We start from the raw sequence: 21,940 nt of genomic DNA, 5'->3' as shown, positions 1-21,940 counted from the left end.
AAGGTTACCAGGAAAATGGATGAAGGAAAGGCTATGGATGTTGTCTACATGGACTTAGTAAGACCTTTGACAATGTTGCACATGGGAGGAGGAGGTTAGTCAGGTAGGTTCAGTGTGAGGTGTTGCATTTTGGAAGGACAAACCAAGAAAGGGCATACATGGTAAATGGTAAGCCACTGAGGAGTGTGGTAGAACACAGGGATCTGGGAACACAGATACATAATTTCCTGAAAGTGGCATCTCAGGTGGATAGGGTTGTAAAGAGTGTTTTTGGCATATTGGCTTTCATAAAGTATTGAGTATAGGAGTTACGATATTATGGTAAAGTTGTATAAGATATTGGTAAGGCCAAATTTGGAGTATTGTGTGTAATTTTGTTCACTAACTACAGGAAAGATATCAATAAGATAGAAAGAGTGCAGAGAAGATTTACTAGGATATTCCCGGGACTCCAGGAACTGAGTTACAGGGAAAGATTAGGGTTTTATTCCCTGAAGTGTAGAAGAATGAGGGGAGATTTGATAGAGTATTTAAAATTATGAGAGGGTTAGACAGTAAATATTGGTAAGCTTTTTCCACTGAGGGTAGGTGAGATACAAATCAGAAGACATGGGTTAAAGGTGAAAAGGGTAAAGTTTAGAGGGAACCAGAGGGGGAACTTCTTCACACAGAGAGTGGTGGGAATGTGGAATGAGCTGCAGGTGAACTGGTGAATGCGAGCTCAATTTTAACATTTAAGAAGAATTTGGAGAGGTATATGGATGGGCTATGGACTGGGTGCAGTCCAGTGGGACAAGATAGAAAAATATTTTGGCACAGACTAGAGGGCCAAGGGGGCCTGTGTCTTTGCTGTAATTTTCTATGGTTCTAAATGGTCTTGAGATATGGGGGGGATTAGATTTAAGACAGAGATGAGGAGGAACTGCCTCTCCCAGAAAGTTGTGACTCTGTGGAATACTCTGCCCTATGAAGTAGTGAAGCAGCCTCCTTAAATGTATTTAAGACGCAGATAAACATATATTTGAATAACAATGGTATTAAGAGTTTGGGGAACAGACAGGCAAGTTAAACGGAGTCCATGACAGGATCAAATATGATCTTAATGAATGATGGAGCAGGCTTGATGAGCCAGATGGCCTACTCTTGGTCCTTTTCCTTATGACTTTGTGTTCTTTGGGTCAATATTAACTGCATCCATCTACTGAATTTAAATAGAAGACAAATGGACTGAGATTTAAAACAACCAAATGAGAATTGTCATCGAGGCTTTATGGCTAATATTCACTGGAGTATGTAAACATTGAGAGTTTCCTCTTCCGGTCATACTTTTAATGATACTTTAATGTCATTTACGCCTCAGACCACCTGCTTTTCATATTATCCGTTTCAATTGTGACATTGATTAATTGTCTCAATCATAATGCTCTTGCACACTCGACCTGAGAAGTGGTGTTTGAAATTTTGCATTTCTTAGAGGCCAGATATGAATATGTGCCGGTGAGGGGAAGATTTTAAAAATGGCAAAAAAATCTGCTGGAAGAATCCAGTGGATCGAGCTTATCAGTGGGGGTGGGGGGGTGGTAATTTTGAAATGTGTGTGTGTTGGGGGGATTGGTGAACCAGACATAGGATAATGAACATATGAGGATGGGGATGGATGGAGTTGGGGCACAAGAAACAGGTGATTGGTAGGTATCAAAAGAGAGAGAGAGAGAGGGAGGGAGAGGGCAAGGGAGAAAACCGACATTTTCATCAACATTTTTCAATTTCAGCTAATCATCACCTCCTTTCCTTCTCCCCAACCACCTCTAGTTCTTAATCCCCGTCCACTTTTTCTGTCCTCTTTCTCCTTTGGTGAAAGTGCAGTGAATATAATATAAATTCAGATTGTGAGAAATTTCAGTGAGTGAATCTCACATTCACCAAGATTTACACTCAGTATGTTTGCAATTTCTGAGAAATGAAAGAAAACCAATTATATACAAATGAAATCCAAGATGATTCATTTCCAGAATAAAGTTATCGGTAGAACAGATGGAGAGTATTTCACAGGAACGGCATTGAAACATAAAAGTAGGACTAGCAGAAAGTTAAAAGTAAAACACGAAAATCTGCAGACACCGTGGTTGAAGTAAGAACACATCGCTGGAGAAACTCAGAAGGTCTAACTGTGTACTTTTGGTAGCAAAGATAGAGATACATAACCAATGTTTTGAGCTTGAGCCCTTCATCAAGGTTCATTGGAAATGAAGGGCTTAAGCCCGAAACGTTGGTCATGTATCTTTATCTTTTCTACCTAAAGTACACTGTTTGACCAGCTAAGTTTCTCCAGAGTTGTTTTTATTGACAGAAAGTTAGACTTTTTTCAGTCATCTATGGGATGTGGGTGTTGGTGGGTTTGGGTGTTGCCCTGGTGAAGGTGATGGTAAAATGAGGCTGATCAGGAGTTGCAGTATTTGAATCCAGCAGTGAGGAAGTGAGCAATGATAAGCTACCAAGTCTGGATGCGTTGTGACATGAAGGGGATCCAGCAAATGCAGTGTGGTCCTATGATTTGCTAATGTTGTCCATTTGGAAGTTTGCTCCCAAAGAAATTTTAGCAAAATATTGCAATTCATCTTACAAATGGTCCACATGGTAGACACAGTGGTTGGAGTGAGTGATTAATATGCGAGCATGGCTGATAATCAAGCAGACTGCTTTGTCCTGGATAAATTGCAGCAGAAGTCAAATATATAAGTCAAAAATAATCTACCTATTACCGGTACTTTGTATTTGTGTTGCTATTCATTGATATTTAATTAATGAAGCCAATTTAAACATATCAAGATAGACCCATCCTCTTTGACTTTCATTAATTTTCTCATGATAGAATCTTGTTTTCAGTTCATCATTTACATGAAAATGTATTATTCTGAAAAATCCTATTTAAAAGATCAAATCATAATTTTTTCACTTCGTATGCAATCTTTTGTTTTCCCAGCAAACCTCATTAATCCTTTGTTTATGACGTCAGGTCGCTCGCCTGAGTACTACTGGTACCATGTAACCCAGTACTACCTGTTGCATGGTCAGGTGGTCGACGACTAAACCAGCACCCCCACCAGGCTTGCCTGGTGGGGAGGGTGGCTAGACATCCGGCAGGATGAGAAACAAGACCTGTTAAAGGGCGGATGAACCCTCCCGTAGGGTCAATGGCCACGTAACAAACACGTGCCGTGAAGCCTGGAAAGAGCATCCCTTGCATCGAAGCTTGATCTCTTCATTCACTGCAACAGAACTTACCCCAGCCGTCTTGGACCTCACCATCCCACTGGATCTGGGAGGAGATATCAAGAGGGCGGGTCTGGACCTGTGCAACTCTACTCACCTAAATCCATTCACATACACGCTATTCCTATCTGAGGAGTCAGATATCCTCATATCAAACACCACAAAATGACTGAAAGGAACCATCATCATCCTATGGGATGGATACAGAAGAAGAAGTTACATAATTTTGTGTAGTTTTGGGTTAAAGGAATGAATATGTCATGTTCATGCAAATTAATCTATTTACAAGTTTCTAATTTTCATTTATCCTATGATATTAGGTAATGACCATTTAAAACTGCATCTAATGATATATTACACACAGTAAGGGAATGTTTCAGGAGTTATACAAGTAGTGATAGGCAATTGAAACAATCTTTTGCAAAGACAGTTGTGAGAAGTCACCATCTTGTATTCCTGAATAGCATACCTTACTACGTTCCTAGTTTTGAGTGCTGTAATAGATTTCCAAACATCAAACATTCTTTCACATGAAAAATGAATCACCTTTAAGGCCAGGCTGTACAGTGCGTTGGGCATGGATCTTTTATTTTTAGGCTCTTGGTTTAAATCTAGAACAAATAATGAAGTTGAAAGACCCTCATAACATCTAGAAAATAGGTGTGGGATAAGGCCATTGAACCATTTGAGTCTGTACCATTGTTCAATACGATCGTGGCTGATCATTTAATTTCACTATTTTATTTCTGCTTTCTTTCCGTACCCCATGATCCCATGAGCCTTGAGGACCACATCTAACTCTCTTTTGAATATAACTAATGAAGTGGTGTCAACATCATTCTGTGGCAAGGAGTTTCACATCCATAAGTCCCTGAGTGAAGAGGTTTCTCCTCATCGCAATCCTAAATGACTTCTTAGAGTGTGATCCCTTTTTTTGGACTTCCCCAAAATTCAGGAACACTTTTCCTGCATTTAATCCACCAGGTCCTGTCAGAATTTTACATGTCCCTATGAGACCATCTCTCATTCTTCTGAATTCCAGTGAGTATAACCTTAATCCATCCTCTCTTTCTTCATACATTAATCATGTTATTCCAGGAATCAGTCTGGAGAACCTTTACTGCACTCCTTCGATAGCAAGAATGTCCTTTTTTCAGATTAGGAGACCAGTGCTCAAGATGTGGCCTCATTATGGACTGATACAACTGCAGGAAGACCTCCCTGCATCCATATTCAAAATCTCTCACAATAATTCAGAAATTTAGTGGTGATTTATTGATGCAACAGAAACAACAAGGGTTTTTAAGAACATAATAGGGGAAAGGGTAGATCATGCCCTATCATTCTATAGGATCATGGCTGATTTTTTTTTAACCTTTGCACCCAATCTCTCTATTTTTTGCTTCCTCAAATATGCAAAAATGTATCAGTGCCAGTTTGGATTGCAGTCAATGGCTGAACCCCCGAATTTTAAGATTAACACCACCCCTCTCCCCAATCTTGCCTCTGAGTGAGAACTTTCTCCTCATTGCAATCCTAAATGGCCCAACACTCACCTTACTTATAGTTGCTTTTTTTCCCAACACTCTATGATTCTGGAAATCTCTACACCAAAAATATTGTTGCAACACTATTCAATGACATCCCTAAAGAATTAACCGGATAAAAGCAATATTTATTATCCATTGTATATAATGCTGCAATATATCCGGAGCACCTACAGATGGGCTAGAGGTGATCATGATTTCTACATGTGGGAGAAATCAGACACAAGCCAACATCCATCATATCACATTACAGTTATTATTTTAAATATGATACCGTGTCAGCATAAGAACATACATGTATCCTAGGAGCCTCTCAAAAAGAAATAAGATTTCTAGAGTTTACCCAACAAAGGACATGTAAGATTGGCAAAAATGTTACACAAACTTGCAAAGGATGAAATAAAACATTGTTTTTGTAAAGAATAATAAGAACATGCAGGCGACAATGGACCCAAGGCAATGGAAAACCTAGAACAGAAGTAATGATCAGAAATATAAGGTGAAATAATACTTAACTGTCAATCATATACGGTGCTTTATTTAGTGATGGGGAATAAATGTTATAAAATTTTTTATATTTCTCTCTTTCTTAAATGCTTGAAAGTCTTGGCAAAAGGCTAGCAAACACATTCACATCCTCAAAGTTAATGCAGTCAGACAAATCAGATTATTCCTCTCTTGAGGCAAGATTGGGCATATCAGCATTTCCTCCCGATGAATACTTCAGCTCAAAATAAAGCTCAGAACTGCTTAAACTCATAATGGATATTGGTTAGCCAGCATCTGTGCAAATTCAAACCGGCCACTGAGTTACAGGGAAAGGTTAACAGGTTAGGACTTAGTTCCTCGGAGTGTAGAAGAATGAGTGGAGATCTGAAGGGGATAGACAGAGTAAATGTAGGTCGGTGTGATAGAAACCAGAGGACATGGCTTAAGAGTGGAAGGGAAAGGTTTAGGGGAACATATGGAGTGGTGGGAATGCGGAACGAGCTGCCATCTGAAGTGATGAATGCAAGCTTAATTTTAACATTTAAGAAGAATTTGGACAGCTCTATGGATGGGAGAGGTAGGGAGGGCTATGGACAGTGGGACTAGGCAAAAAAATGGTTCAGCATAGACTAGAAGGGCCAAAGGGCCCTGTTTCTGTGCTGTAACGTTCTACGGTTCGATGACCAATGAAGAAATATCTATTTTAATCAGTGAAGTGACAATAATATAGCTTGATAAATAAACAATTGGCATTAGTGTTAAGCCACGTAATTTTAATTATTTGAAATAAAATAATTTTTAAAAACTTTGTGATAACAGATTGATTAAAAAAAATAAGTTTATCACTCACATGTTAAATTGAGTTTTACCTGCAATTAATTGGTGATTCAAAAGGATAAATGCCAATTTCAGATGAAGGAGAAACTAACCACTGAACCATTTAAGAGCCAGCTTTATCCCAATATACTTTTTTTTAGTCTCATTAGTTTGGTAGATTGAATTTTTTGTCCATGGCGCAAAATTACTTTTTGGCCTTAGAAGGCTCTTGGTGCTTGAGGTTACTTTCTTGAAGTTTAATGAATGTATATTACACAGTCTTATACCAGTTCTTTAGAATTTTAAAGCTATTAAGATTTATAAAATTCAAGCCTTGTCAACCTTGTGCAATAAAATGTTTAATTCTCATCGAAGCATTCATTATTAATTGAGTACCTTCCAGGTCACATTTACAAAGGTTTCAATGAAATGAAACAGCTTGAGAAAATTGTTCGATTTTGTGTTTAAATCAAAAGAAACCATTAACAATTGGATTATAACAAGCCAAAGTGATTTTATTTGAAATTATTGTGAGCATCAGAAAGGAAGGAGAAAGAAGCCATGTAAATAGCTGATGTAGGTTAGAGAGAAATGCTGCAGTCAGTTATTAAAGATGTCATTGTTGGGCATTTGGAAAGGAGTGAGAACATTAGTCCAAGTCAGCATGGGATTTACAAAAGGGAAATCATATTTGACAACTTTTCAAAAAAATTTTTGAGGATGTAGCTAGTAAAATAGACAGTGGTAAACAGTTAATGTGGTGCTTTTGGACTTTCAAAAGGCCTTTGATAATGTCTTGCTCAAGAGATTGATCAAATTCATAAATATAAATAAATAGATAGTATATTTCAATCTTATTTAAACAGTTGCAGTGAAGAATTGGGATTGGTGGAATTGCTTTGAGAGTTTCTGTTATTTGCCTTATTCTGTGTCTTAAGGAAAGCTGAACAGTGTTATATGGAGCTGATTGGTAGAGCACTCGAATTTGATCTCCAGCACATTTGCACTTCTATGCTACAACATGCAGGTGTAGAAATCTTTCAGTTAACTGTCCCATCCCACAATGGCTATCCATCACTGTGATCTGGCCCATTGATGATGATGCAAATGATGTTCTGTAGGCCACCATGCAAGTCAAGGCTCTTCTGTAATAGCACAACAGCTGCATGGATGAACAGAAAGAAAATGGCTGGCAAGAGTTTGTGCCAGTGGTAGTAAATTGGCAATTGCCCTTTACTGTAGATTTTTAAATTGAAATTTTAATTGTTTTGTGCATTTATACAGGTGCTCCCCATCTTACCATGGCTCGACTTACGATTTTTGAAGTTATGATGGTTTGAATCCGAACTTTCAATTTCAAATTCTGATCTGTTCCCATGCTTGAGATTATGCGGATATAAGAGTAACACTGATGACCCTGTCGCTTTAGCATCTTCACCATCCAGCAATTAATTTCAATTCAATACTTCATACATTCTTCATGCCCAGGGTTCTTTCAGCTGTGTACGTTAATGTTCTTTTTCAGTGTAGAATAAAGGTATTCAAAATGTAATTATAAAAAATTGTAGGTGCATTTTTTTTCGACACAATTTTTTTTTGACTTGCAATAGGTTTGCCGGAACATAATCCCATTGTAAATTGAGGAGTACTAATACGTGGCATTATATCATCCAATTTATGGATACAGGTCTCCTGATAATAGAATAATCAAGAATAAAAGTAGAAAATGTTGGAAGCACTCTTTAGGTTAGACAGCATCTGTTGGAAAGTGAAACAGAGTTACTGTTTCAGGCTGGAAACCCTTCAAAGGGAGGTAAGAATGGCTGCTGTGAAAGTGGTGGAGGACTGGAAAGGACAAAGAAAATATTTATAATAGGGGGAGGTGAAGCCAATTGAGTTAACGGAAGGACTTAGATGAATCTTCCTTGTGTTATGTGTTGCTATTGGCAGAACTGTTGGATATGCACAGCCAGTCAGGCTGTGCTAATGGAGAAAATAAAACTATCAAATATAGTTGACTTGTTAAAATGACGATTTTGGTACAGACAGAGAAAGTGAGTTCCATAAAGTTGGAAAATTTGATATTGAGTCCAAAAGACTGCCATGTGCCCATTGGAGGATTGGCTGTTATAGCTCGAGCTGGCATTAGTAACTGTGCAGGAGGCCACAGATAGGTAGGTCAGAAATGAAACCGGATAGAGAATTATCCTGAATTCTGTTTTTCTATTTAGTGATTATCAGAATTCCAAATTTTAACCCTTGTTAGCATCCAGTCTCGAGCAGGCTTACTTGGTTCCAGGCTGATAATGTGCAGAAAACAATATTCCCATTTTTCTTCATCTCAATCTTCAGTCTCAGTGACAGATTGCTTAATTAGAACCCATGTCTCTGACATGTTTATGCTATGCTTAGCTCAATTAGAACTGTCAAAATCTAATTTGCTGGTGACATCTCCTGGATATTATCAATAGGAGATATTCATCGCCTTGCCTTTAATCTTATTTAAACTTTAGCAGTGAAGGATATTCTGACAGTCAAATGTCATTTCTCTTTCCACATCTGAAGCCCATGAATGGCTTCCTGAGCTGGTAATCTCCTTGAGAAGTTCTTGGGCTGGACTTCAGCATGGAGCGATCAATAACTTTGTGGGTTCCACATTCATACAAGAGTCCAGAAACCTAGAAGCATTCATTCTAGGGAATGCCAGCAATTCAGTGCAGAATCATGACTTTTTCTAGCAAAATCTAGGTTTTGGATTTTGGACAAATAAAAGGAGAAGCATTTAAAAAGCAGTGGGAGAGGTAAGTGCTTGTGTAAATTTTTCTATTGGCTCCATTAGCTATAGCCAATAAAAGGAAGGGAAGCTCAAGTTAAGCAGCCATTGTGGAGCAGCAGTGTGTGAGTGGTGCAGTTTAGATTGGGAATTTGAGGCTTTGGTTCAAGAGGCCCAGTGTAGGAGTGCGAATTTGAAGCTTTAGTTTGAGAGGTTCGGTGAGCAGAAGCTGAGGTGGAGGTATAAGAGTTGAGGCAATGTAAGGACAGGTTTTTACAACTCTTTCCTCTTTAATAGAGAGTGAGAGTGACAGCCAGGGCAGGGACATGCAGAAGGTGGATACTCATGGATGCCAGCAGTATCCGTGATGACTTCATCTGCGAGAAGTGCACCCAACTGGAGCTTCTTACAGACCGGGTTAGGGAATTGCACCTGGATTGGGATGAACTCTGGATCATTCAGGAGGCTCTTGAGATATTAGACAAGAATTACAAGGATGCAATCACACCTAGGATACAGGAGGAAGGTAGCCGGGTGGCATTCTGGAGAGGGAAAGGGAATAGGTAGGCAATGCAGGACACTCCAGTGCCATTCCTTTCTACTTCAAGTATACCCCTTTGGATACTACTGAGGGGAATGACTTATCTGGGCAAGGTAGCAGCCAATAGCACCCTGTCAGCCCCAGACCTCTGAAGAGAAGTGTGAAGTCAGGTAGAGTGATAGTCATGGAGGACTTGACAGTCAGGGGAACAGATAGGAGATTTTTCAGCCACAAGAGAGACTCTAGGGAAGACTCCTCCCTTGTCTTTTTATTCCAGTGCCTGCCTGCTTTTTGTTCATGCCTTGACAAAGGACTCAAGCCCAAATTGTTGGTAATATATCTTTACCTCCTACAGATGCTGCGAGACCAGCTGAGTTCCTTCAGCCGTACTGTACTTTGACTACAATCGCTGCATCTGAAGACTTTTTTTCATGTTTCACTGTAGGATAGTGGGTTCTCTCCTGGGTGCTCAGGTCCAGGATCTCTCTGAGCGTGTGCAGAATATTATTAAGGGGGAGGGTGAGCAGCCAGAAGTTGTGGTACACATTGATACCAATGAAAAGGCAGGAGTTGTGTCGAGGTCCTGCAGAGCAAGTTTAGGAAGTTAAGAAAGAGGCTGAAGAGCAGGACCTCCAAGATGGCAATATCTGAATTACTCCCCGTGCAACAAACTAGGAAAGTTAGAACAGGAAGAGAGTGCAGACAAATGAGTACTGACAAGATGGTTCAGCAAGTTCTTGGATTATTGGAATCTTTTCTGAGGAAGGGGCTGACCTGTGGAATGGGTTGCATCTGAACTCGAGGGAAACTAATATCCGAGCAGGGAGGTTTGCTAATATTATTTGGGGGGTGGGGGGGGAGGAGTGTGGAGGGGGTTTAAAGTAGATTTGCAGGGGAGTAGGAAACAAAGTGAAGAGGCAGTTGGTGCACAAGTAGGAGCCAGCTAATGGATGGTTTGCGTGGAAGGACAGGCTGATAGAGCAAATTTGCTGCCAGTGGAATGAGTTGCAATGCAACAGGGACACAGAGTCAAAAGTAACAAATAAAGGGCTAAAGATTTTGTATTTAAATGCACACAGCATAAGAAATAAAGTGGATGACCTTGTAGTTTAATTGTACATTGACAGGTATGATGTTGTGGCCATTATGGAGTTGTGGCTAAAGAATGGATGTCATTGGGAGGTAAGAATACCCTGTGTATTGAAAGGACAGGCAAGTAAGCAGAGGGGGTGGGATGGCTCTGTTGGTGAGGAATAACATTAAATCATTAAAAAGAAATGACTAGGATCAGAAGATATAGCATCACTGTGGCTTGAGTTAAGAAATAGCAAAAGTAAAAAGACACTTTTGGCAGTTACATACAGACCTCCAAACAGTAGCCAGGATGTTAACAACAAATTACAATGGCTAATAGAAAAGGCGTGTCAGAGGGGCAATGTTATGATAGTCATGGGGGACTTTAACATGCAAATAGATTGGGAAAAACAGGTTTGGACTGGATCCCAAGAGATAGATTTTGTTGAATGCTTTCAAGATGGCTTTTTAGGACAGCTTGTTGATGAACCCACTAGGACAAGATTTCCTAAACTGGAATCCTGGGGTTCCACGGAAAAGCACAAGGATTCCGCAGAAGAAATGACGGGAGTAATAACGATCTATCTGGTTTTATTTAAATCAATTATTGCCTCTGTCTTTAATTCAATTTGTTTCTGGATGGCAGCAAACAGTGCACTCCACCCTAAGAAAGAAAAATAACATCATGAGGCCTCGTATCAGCAATGCAGACTCCAGACCTGCACATCATTTTCAACTCATGAGAATCCAATTTCTTTTGGCATGAAGCTGACCATAGTTTAAAGATATTCAACACGTGCAATATTAAGATCCATGAATTGTTAGTTTAAAAAAGAAACTAGGATAATTCATCTGAAGAAATTACTGAGGTGCCACTTTTTTCATGAAGATTCTTTGATTATTTTGAAAAATCAGGAGTTATAAAGAAACAAAGTTATGACAAAAAATATTTGTCACTTGGATTCACCTCAGCGGGGAAGAAAACGGCACTAGATGCACAATTTTCATATTATGCAGCAATGAAAGTGAAATACAGGAACCGACTTGATGTCACTCCTGGCAGAAGGATACAACTTTCTAATATTGTGCCCAACATTAAGAAGATCTGTGAGGATTCCATTAAATGTAAATTAGAGGCAATAGTGGATTCTGTGTTGAGTTGTGTATCAGAGGTGATCAGAGAGCTTAGAATATAGGAAACATTAGGGGGCAGAGATATCAGGGAAGGGAAATGAATGCTGTTACAATTTCAAGAGAGGTGCACAGAAAGCAGAATGATCTAAGGGTGGATAAACCTTCCAGACCAGATGGATTGCATATTGGTAGAGATTGTAGAGGCATTAATTCAAGAATCAATAAATTTGGATATAGTCCCGGAGGACTGGATAATCGCCAATGTCACCCCACTAGTCAAGAAGGAAGGGAGGCAGCAGAATGGAAATTGTAGGCTGGTTTGCCTGATGTCAGTGGTTGGGAAGACGTTTGAATTAATTGTCAAGGATGACAGATTATTGGTCTTTGAGGTTTAGACTAGCAGGGGAGTAGCTACGTCATATACCCTAGACCGGTGGGGCGGTCCTCTTCTAGGGGGCCATCCTCTGCGACCGAGCACTGAACGGATTATTTGGAGACACATGGGAAGATCGGCCAAAGCCGGCATGGTTTAATAAAGAAAAAAATCTTGCTTAGCAAACTTATTGGAATTCTTTGAAGAAGTGACAAACAGGCTAGAAAAGGAGATGAAGTGGATGTTGTGTATTTGGATTTTCAGAAGGCCTTTGACAAGGTGCCACAATTAAGACTAATTCACAATATAAGAGCCCATGGAATAACAGAAAACGTACATGAATAGAGCATTGGGTGATTGGAAGGAAGCAGAGAGTCAAAATATAGGGCTCATAATCTGGTTGGCTGACAGTGGCAAGTGGTATTCCACGAGGGTCGATGTTGGGGTTGCTTCTTTTTATTACATTCAATATTTTAGATATATAGCCTGGTAACAGCCTGTGCCACCAAATTAACCTACATCCTCGGTACGTATTGAAGAGTGGGGGGAAACCAGAGCCCCTTGGGAAATCCCACGCTGACATGGGGGAATGTACAAACTCCCCATTGGGATTCAATCCCTCATCTGGATCGCTGGCACTATAACAGCGTCGCGCTAACCACTACACTAATTGTACCACCCCCAAGCTGACCGTGGTGCTCCTTATATTGTATATTAATGATATGGTTTTTGTAATGAATAGCTTTGTAACCAAGTTTACAGATGATATGAAGAGAGATGGAGGAGTAGATAGTGTTGAGGAAACAGGCTGCAAAAGGACTTAGACAGATTAAGAGAAGGACAGAGAAATGGCAAAGAAGTACATTGTTGGAAAGTATATGGCTATGGATTTTGGTAGAGAAAAAAATAAATGGGCAGACTATTTTTTCAAATGGGTGATCAGGCTCCACGCTGAGCCTTTGTTCAACGAGCATGGTTCCCTGAACAGACTGAAGAGGCGCGGGGACGGGTGGCTGTGAGCGAGCAGCCTGTTGAGCTGAGCTTGACAGGCTGCTCGCTCGCTCCCACCTGCCCCTGCGCCTCATTTAATCTGCTTTGGGGCCTTGCTTGTTGAACAAAGCCTGATCCCTCAAAGCACTGTGGGAGAGAGCAAGTGAGTGGGCGGGAAGGAGGGAGAGAGCGAATGGGGAAATTGAGCAGTGGCTGTGACTCTGGAAAGCACAGACCACCCGAGGGAAGGTAGTCCACGAAGCTGCAGGTCTACTTCCTGGACAGCTGCAGCATCTCCATGGGATTCTTGAAACTGGGTGAGTAGCTTGAATGTTTTCCTCATGTTTCCATCTTACAGAGGAAAGTCTCCACTACATTTGTATATCGGTGCCCGAAAAGGCGGCACCAAAATGTTGTCTTTGAGAAAAGGACCCGGGGTGGTTTTTGAGGCAATTTCTTTTTGGGGGGGGGGGAATAAAATGGGGGTCCTATATACCGTCAAATCTGGTATTAGTGGAGAGTGATAACTTGATCTGAGAACTGAGTGGTTTGAAGCCTCGGCCTCATTAATATATTTTCAGTTTCAAAGTTGATAGAATGAAGGACAGTCCCATAACTCCATAAGACGTAGGAGCAAAAACAGGCTTTTTGGCCATTTGATTCTGTTCCACCATTGAATCTAGGCTGATTTATTTTTCTCCTCTACCACATTTTCCTGCCTTCTTCCTGTTGACACCCTTAATAATCAAGAACCCATCAACTGCTTTTAATATGTTATTCAGATATCTCCCATGTGAGGTGATGTGGCCCCCACAGCTGTCTTTGACAACTAATTTCACGGTTTCACCACCCTCTGGCTGAAGAAATTCCTCCTTTTCTCTGATCTAAGGGGACACCCCTTCATTCTGAGGCTGTACCCTCTGGTGCTATTCTCTGCCACAACTGGAAACATCTTCCCCATGACCCTTCCAACCAGACCTTTCAGTAGGTTTTAATGTGATCTACCCCCCCCCCCCCCCCCAATCCTTCTAAATTCCAGTGAGTAAAGGCCCAGAGTCATCAAATACTCCTTATATGTGAGATCATTCCTGGGATCATTTTTATAAACAGGGCCTTCTCCAATGCAACACATCTTTCCTTAGAAATGGGGCCCAAAACTGCTCACAATACTCCAAATGTGGTCTTATCAATCCCTTCTCATACCTCAGCATTGCATCCTTGATTTTATGTTTTAGTCCTTGAGCATTTGCCTTCCTTGCAAGTTAACTTTCAGGGAATCCTGCACTAGAACTCCCAATTCTCTCTGCTATTTTTAATTCTATCATTTACCTAAGTTCATGACTATACACTTCGTGACCCCATGATCTATCTGCCTCCTCTTTGGCCATTCTCCCAGCCTGTCAGACTCCCTGTTTCCAAAACATTGCTTTCCACTTATCTTTGTCACATCTGTAAACTTGGCCACAAAGCCATTAATTCCATTATCCAGATCATTAACATAACGGTGTGTAAAGCAGTGGACCCAACACTGACCCCTACGGAACATCACTCATCACCAGAAGCCAATTAAAAAAAAACCCTTTATTCCCCCTCTCTGCTTTCTACCAGTCTGCCCACTTCTTATCCATGCTGGCACCTTTCCTGTAATACCACGGACTCTTGTCTTGTTTAGCAACCTTGTGTGTGGTAGGTTAGAGTTTTCTTCTAGGATCCGATTCTCCAACTAATTCTCCTAATCTGGATTCACTTGATTAAAAAAGCACAGTGACTTTTCTGCCAGGCACAAAGTTAAAAATAACAGTTGAGATCTGATGACATCATGGGGAGTTGATTGGCTGAAGAAAGGAAAGGCCCATTGGCTTTGGCAAGAGGTTCATCATGCTTCTGTCGAAGCAGATTAAAATCATAGTCTGGGGATTTAGATGAATTCCAGAGGTAATTTTAACTTGCCACTTTTGCTATTTCTACTGAGACAGCTGTGTTAAAATTAGAATTAATGTTTCCAAAATAATATTGGAAAGAGATTGCTAGATTAAAACTACAGTGCCAAAAGATGGGTGCACCAACTATGATATAAAAACATGAGTCACAGCACAGAGCCAGGGCTTTTGGCCCACTGTCTGTATCAGCCATCAACTGCCTTGCTATATTAATCCCATTTTCCAGCCCTGGATCCTCTGCATTGCAGGCGATCATTTAAATACTACTTAAACATGATGGTGCTCATTTTTATACTACTTCAAATACTTCACAACCTCCTCGGGCAAATTCCAATGACCTTTTAAATGATAAAAATTGTTTCTCAAATCTACTCTAAATCTTTTACTCCTTACTTCTGCAGTCAACACCTCTGTTAATTAGAAACGTTCTCAGTATATACCTAATTAATGCCCCTCATTATTTTATATACCTCAGTTAAATCCCTGAAGAATAAACCTAGCCTGTCCAGTCAGTAGTCATAAGTTCTTGGGCGTCACTATCTCAGAGGATATTTTCTGGACCAACACACTAATGGCATCAAGAAGAAAGCACATCAGTATCTCTACCTCCTCAGGAGTTTGGTATGACATCAGAAACCCTGGCATATTTCCACAGATGTTTGCAGAAAGTGTGCTAACCAGCTGTATCATGGTCTGGTATGGGTGCTCCAATACTCCGGAGTGGAAAGCCCTCCAACAGGTAGTGGACACAGTCTAGGACATCACAGGCAAAACCCTCCCCACCACCGATAACATCTACAGGGAATGGTGCCATCGTAGAGCAGGTTTAATCATCAAGGATCCACATCACCCAGCACCCGCTCTGTTCTTGCTGCTACCATTAGGAAAGAGGTATAGATGCCACAAGACTCACACCACTAGGATCAGGAACGGCTACTACCCCTCCACATCAGACTCCTTAACGAGAAACTCAATCAGGGACTTATTTAAGGAATTTTACTTCTGTACTTTTTTGATTCTTTTTTTCTTTCTGAATTGCACAGTCAGTTTCTTTACATTTCTTTATTTGTATGTTGAGTCTGTTTTTGTTTGTACTACTGTGGTGCGTTGTTAGTCAGAATCAGACACACACAAAGATAAAGACTGTACAACAGACTTTAATCCACAAAGACTTCCACAGAGCCAGGCTGGCTATGGCTGCAACAACTCTGAGTGAGGCCTCGGGAGGCCTTATATCCTGGAGGGTGATTGACACCCAACCTGGTGGGGCTTGATCCATTTAGACTGACTGATTGACAGCCTGCCAGGTGTTGTCCTGTCCCCTTACACTCCTCCAGGTACAGAGGTTGCCCCCTGCAGTAGGCCGGTGGTGTACCACCACAACTACAAATACTGGTAATTCTGCCTCATACACATGGAAAAAAAAATCTCAGGGTTGCATGTACTCTGACAATTAATCTGAATGTAGTGTTCCATCTCTGTCAAGAGCTAGCTGAGTCTTCTTTAAAGCCCTCCAATGCAATCAGTCCTTCCTGCAGTATGGCTACCAGACTACAAACAGTAAGAAATTTGTGGGCTAACTAATATTTTATATCGTTGTACCTAATCTTCCTGCTTTCTTTTTCTGTTAACTCGGCCTGCGACATCATAGGGACCAGAGAGCATCTACAAGAATATCTTATATCCTTAAGGACTCCCACTCCCCAGGCCATGCCCTTTTCACTCTGCCACAATTGGGGAAAAAGGCACAGGAGCCTAAAGATAAGCACTCACTGGCACAAGGACAGCTTCTTCCCCTCCGCCGTCAGATTCTGAAAGAACAACGAAGCACAGAGACTGTCTTACTTTCATTTTTTCCTGCACTATTTTTATTTATTTTGTAAGGTGGTTTATATGAATGTTTGCACTGTGTTGGTGTCGCAAAACAACAAATTTTGCGACTTCTTCGTGACAATAAATTCTGATTCTGAGCTAATGAAGGCAAATAAACTGTCTTCTTATCTATCTTATCTGCCTCCATTGCTGTCTTCGTGAATTTAGTTGAGAGGACGCCATTTTAGACTACCTCTCAACTGTTCAGTTCAGTCCAATTCTAAATGTGTTCAGAGGGATCTAAATTGCATACCTTTAGATTTTCATGTGCTGATTTTCTTCAGAACTTTACACAAGGCACATTTTCTTTATTCTGAGAGCAGTTATGATCTGGATCTCACTGTTTACAAAACTGGTGGAAACAAGGTCCTTGAAAAGGATTTTGCAAAAATACTTGTGGGGAAAATGAGTTACAGAGTTACAGTGAAATATTGGAGAAAAAAAGATTAATAAGATTTCTGCCAACCCTAGACACTTTGAAAGGCGTCCCTCTAAGGCAAAATAATTCTGTGATTTTTATGTTTCAAATTACCGATATAGCTGTGAAATAATCTGAAACCTTTTGTTTTCTCAATGGATATTAATGATTGCTGCCAAGTATTTTTGAATGGATTATGAAAGATTCTTGTCTAAGTATTAGCATATTGTAATGAAAAGCACATTGAGTTAGGTAGGATTAATTAGCTCCATTCAGCAAGGATTTGAGCTTTGCTGATGTGTCCTCATCTTACTTATTGGAAAATTGATCTCTGTGGTCAAAAATAAGAAAACCTGTGAACCACGATGTGTTGAACAGTGATGATTGGTAAGGTGTACGTACATAATCAAATCAGTTTCACACTCCAACACTGTGCTTTTGAATGTGAAGTTTATCCCTCTACTATTCTATCCACATTCAAGATTCTCCTTAAAGCTCATCTAATTTCTTACCTCTCTTAATGTAGGATTGTGTTACATTTCCCTTGTGATTTTTGATGTATATATTTTCCCTTTGGATTTCCAATTGTCTTATCTGTTCACCCAGTGTTCTTGACTGTTTTTTCATTAAATGTTATCATTAAGTAATTTTGTAATTTTTATTACAGGATCAAAAGTCAACGTTCTTCCAGTTTGGAGCTTCCATACAACAACAGGTTGGAGTGATGCTAAATATTATGGAAGAATATGACTGGCACGAGTTTTCCATTGTAACCAGCACCTTCCCTGGACACCATGAGTTTATTAGCGTATTAAAAACCACGGTTGAAAATAGTTTTGTTGGCTGGGAGCTTCTCAATACCATCACATTAGATGCCGTTGATGGAGATTTAAAGGCGCAAGTCCAATTGAAGAGAATACAGTCCTCAGTTATTCTGTTGTACTGTTCAAAAGATGAAGCTATTTTCATACTGGAGGAGGCTCGTTCCCTGGGCCTCACGGGCTTTGGTTTCATTTGGATTGTCCCCAGCTTGGTAAGCGGTAACACAGACATCATACCTGAGGAATTTCCAGCTGGGCTGATTTCTGTGTCTTACGATGAATGGGACTACTCCCTTACAGAAAGGGTGACAGACGCTGTTGGCATTATTACGACAGCTGCTTCTGCCATGATGGAGCAATATGGGTACATTCCTGAAGCAAAGACGAGTTGCTACGGCCAGTTGGAAAGGAAGGTTCTTCCATTTCTTTCCCTGCACAAGTAAGTTTCTGATGTTTTGTTTCATTTTTATTATGTGTAACTGTTTGAATGACATATGCTATCTTGTGGATTTTTTCTCTCACTGCTATGATGGGAAGAGCTTCCTCAAGCATAACTGATGTAAATCAATTAATTTATCAGCTGTGGAACCTTTTGCATACATTCCAGTCGACAACTTTAAAATAGCAATTTGAAAGATTTTGAAGTAAACAACTGCCTGCTCTCATTGGGGGAAATGACTAGGTTCTGTGTGTAATCTTAAGAAGAGAAAGAGGGAATTATTAAAATGCTTCCACTACATTTTTATTAGGTCCTTGTTAATTGTAGTAACAAATGTAGAAACTGTTTAAGAAAGCCGCACTAGACATATTGGCAGGGAGAGGGAATTGACCAAAGAACTATTGGTCAATTGGATTGTTATAGATTTTATTCACCTACCCTAATGTTGCTCCATATTAGTTTTTCTTTGATAATGCTCGAGAAGCACTTTGGAAGATTTCCTAAATTAAAGGAGTTATGTTAAATCCAGGCTGTTGCCATTCCTGGAATGAAGGGATTAGCATATGAGGACCATTTGGGGGCTCTTGGACTGTACTCCTTGGAGTACAGAAGAATGAAATGGGACCTCATGAAGCATTTGAATGTTGAAGGGTTTGTGGAGGCCAAGTTGTTGGGTGTTTTTAAAGCAGAACAGTCTGACTATCTGAGCAGGAGAATGGATCTGTTCATGATGGAAAGAGTTGAGTGGCCTACTTCTGCCCCTTTATCATGATCTTATTCAATGTGTCAATTTGCAACAATATTGGCAATGGCCTCACTTATAAGCTCTGTTCTGCCAATGTTAGGAAGTTCTATTGAAAACCAGATCATTAGATGAGTCATGTCAGCCTGAGAAGACTAGCTATGACTTCCTCTGAGTTTATTGATAAATCTTTTTTAAAACTCAGATTCTAAGTAGCTATGATTTCCTCTGAGTTTATTGATAAATCTTTTTTAAAACCCACTACAAGACAGTTCCCACCATCAAACCAAAGCATGTTAATGCTGCCTTCTTTCATCTCTCAAGGAATTGGTTTGATGCCTGAAAAGGAGAAGTTTGCAGCAATACAGAGATAAACATTTATATGTTATTTTCCTAATCCGCTTTGCAATCCGTTAAGTCCTTTTATAAACTATCAGCATTGGACTATATTAAAGCTTGTCTAGCTAACTTGCATGCAGCATTTTTCCTCTTCAGAATCTGATGCAGTTCTTTAAATTAGTCCCTTGAAGTTGCATTCCTTTGAGAGGACATAATAGTGCCTTATAAAGACAGCTCCTGACTTAGTTCTTCCCTACTCTAGATTTTAGTGCTTAAGACTAAAGGGGATGGTTTGAACACAGCTTCTTCTAAGTCAGAGACAACAGTATTACCAAATCAGCCACTATTAAGTCAAATCAAGTCACCTTTATTTATTGTTCACTCCATGCTGGCATGGTAAAGACAAGATGGTGTTTCTCCAGGACCCCGGAACATATTTACATATATATATAAGAATAGAAATTAGAATAGAAGTTAAACATAAATAAAATATTAAAATATTTATCAATATTAAACAGACCAATGGCAGCTCCTTCAAGGAGTCATGTTGGATTAAGAGCCCTCTTGGCTGTACTATTCCATGAACTTCTCAGTGTTTTGGGCCTGTTTACTTTGCTCTATATATGGCATAAATAAAAGAGGAAACATCATTGATATCAGTTCATTACAATGGCAGTGAAGGCTTTTCTTGCGCTAACTAAAGCTAAACATCTGATTGAAAACTGAAAGCCACTGGTATTTTAGATACAGTTTATCCAAACTATACCAGAAAGAGCACATGCATCTTGCTTCTCTTTGCTCATATCTAATTTCTCATATGATGCAGAAGACAGATGGTTTTAATCAACGTGTGGACAACTGTAGTTGAAAGGCAAGAATGATAATTTAATAAGAATAAATAGTGATGTGAGGATATTTATGTTGTAACTGCTGGGATGCAAATAACATATAGTGCTTATGTCATAAGTAGTTAATATTTTTATAGCTCCATGGATCACTGTCAAGCATGCTGTTCCCATATAATTTGGTTTTTCAGTAGCATCAACAAAACAATCTGGCTAACTACAAATGCAGAGAACACAAGTGTGATCAATCGGAAGACGACCAGTAAATGGCAGACCACTGGAAAGGGATTGTCTATTGCGGTGAAATCAGGCTGCAATCCTCATTTAAATTCTGTCTTTCAGACAGCTGTGCCAATTCCCCAGGCCAATCCTCCTTGCATATGTGTACTTGTGGGGGGGGGGGGTGGAGGTTGATGTAATTGGGTAGCACGGACTTGTGGGCTGAAATGTCCTGTTACTGTGCTGTATGTCTAAATTAAAAATTAAACGGTTGGCCACCCCTGGTGTAGAGCATGTCAGAAAGTTTGCCACACTGATGAGGCTGGTGTGATCCTTGCTTGCAGGAAAGAACAGGATAGTTCCCCAGATCTCAAATCAGACAAGGAGTCTTCCAGACCTGAGGCTTGGCTCTACTTCCTTTGCTCAGCTTCAGCTCTGTAAAAGGCCCTCTGCCATTAAGAGGGGAAGGCCACTGTTTAATTGTTGACTTCCAGATGTGCTACCTGCCTTGGTCTTACACACTCTGAAACCATGCCTGAATTAGATTACCAGTGGTGCATCAATAATGTACCAGCTGGTTTGTACATTATTTGGCAGGTGTAAGTTATTCAGAGTGTGCATTTGAATGACAGAATAGTGTGGGGCGGGGGAAAAATTGATGGGAATGTGGGGGGAATAGGCTGCAGCAAAATTTAGTGGGGGAATGGGATTGTTCTGTGGGGTGGCAAAGATTGAAATTCAAAATTGTCTCCTTCCACGCTGTGAAGAAATGTGGAAATAGCACTGGATGATGGACTTTCAGGATTGATAGATGAAACATCAGCCAGCATTGCATTTTCATATTGTCATGAGATCTTTTTTCTTCTACGGAGAGCCTCAGTTTCATGTCTATTTGAAAGATAGCGTGTCCACCAGTACACCATGCCAGATGTACTGTATTTTTTGCTTGATTCTCTTAATAACGTATGAACCCCTGACCTTGTGACTGAAAAGGAAGGGAGCTTCTACCAAAGCCAGCACAGTATGGTTAATTCGCAAATCACTGGCAAAAATGAATAAAAAAGGACATGAAAAACGAGACATGATCTTCTTGTTTGGTTGTGGAGGAAAATCCTCAGGTTATTCCAGACCGAGATGCCATGGTGTAGGGTGAAAGAATTAAGCTGAAGGTATGGCTCCCTTCATTGCTATCCACAGAAGTGTGTTGGAAGAATATTACATGCCTGATTCTTCTCACTAAGTTTAGATAAGAAGTAATCAGATAGTTGAAATCTTTATGAAAGATTTAAATTGCG

At 40.1% G+C, this 21,940-nt stretch overlaps 1 protein-coding gene across 8 annotated transcripts in view; it reads left to right on the top strand.

The window, feature by feature from the left end:
• grin2aa (glutamate receptor, ionotropic, N-methyl D-aspartate 2A, a) overlaps positions 1–21,940 on the top strand; it is a 242,703-nt gene that overhangs the window by 109,656 nt on the left and 111,107 nt on the right. For all 8 annotated transcript variants that reach the window (XR_011347558.1, XM_069906920.1, XM_069906918.1 and 5 more), the window contains one exon: positions 17,908–18,500. Coding sequence is in view for 7 of the 8 variants with exons in the window: in XM_069906918.1 (XP_069763019.1) it covers positions 17,908–18,500 (593 nt within the window). In the remaining variant the exon portion in view is untranslated. The remainder of the gene's footprint in view (positions 1–17,907; positions 18,501–21,940) is intronic.

This window comes from Narcine bancroftii, chromosome 12 (assembly GCF_036971445.1).
Source record: "Narcine bancroftii isolate sNarBan1 chromosome 12, sNarBan1.hap1, whole genome shotgun sequence".
NCBI classification, from domain to species: domain Eukaryota; kingdom Metazoa; phylum Chordata; class Chondrichthyes; order Torpediniformes; family Narcinidae; genus Narcine; species Narcine bancroftii.
The sequence above is the reverse complement of the archived record's forward strand: the minus strand, read 5'-3'. Positions and strand labels throughout refer to the sequence as shown.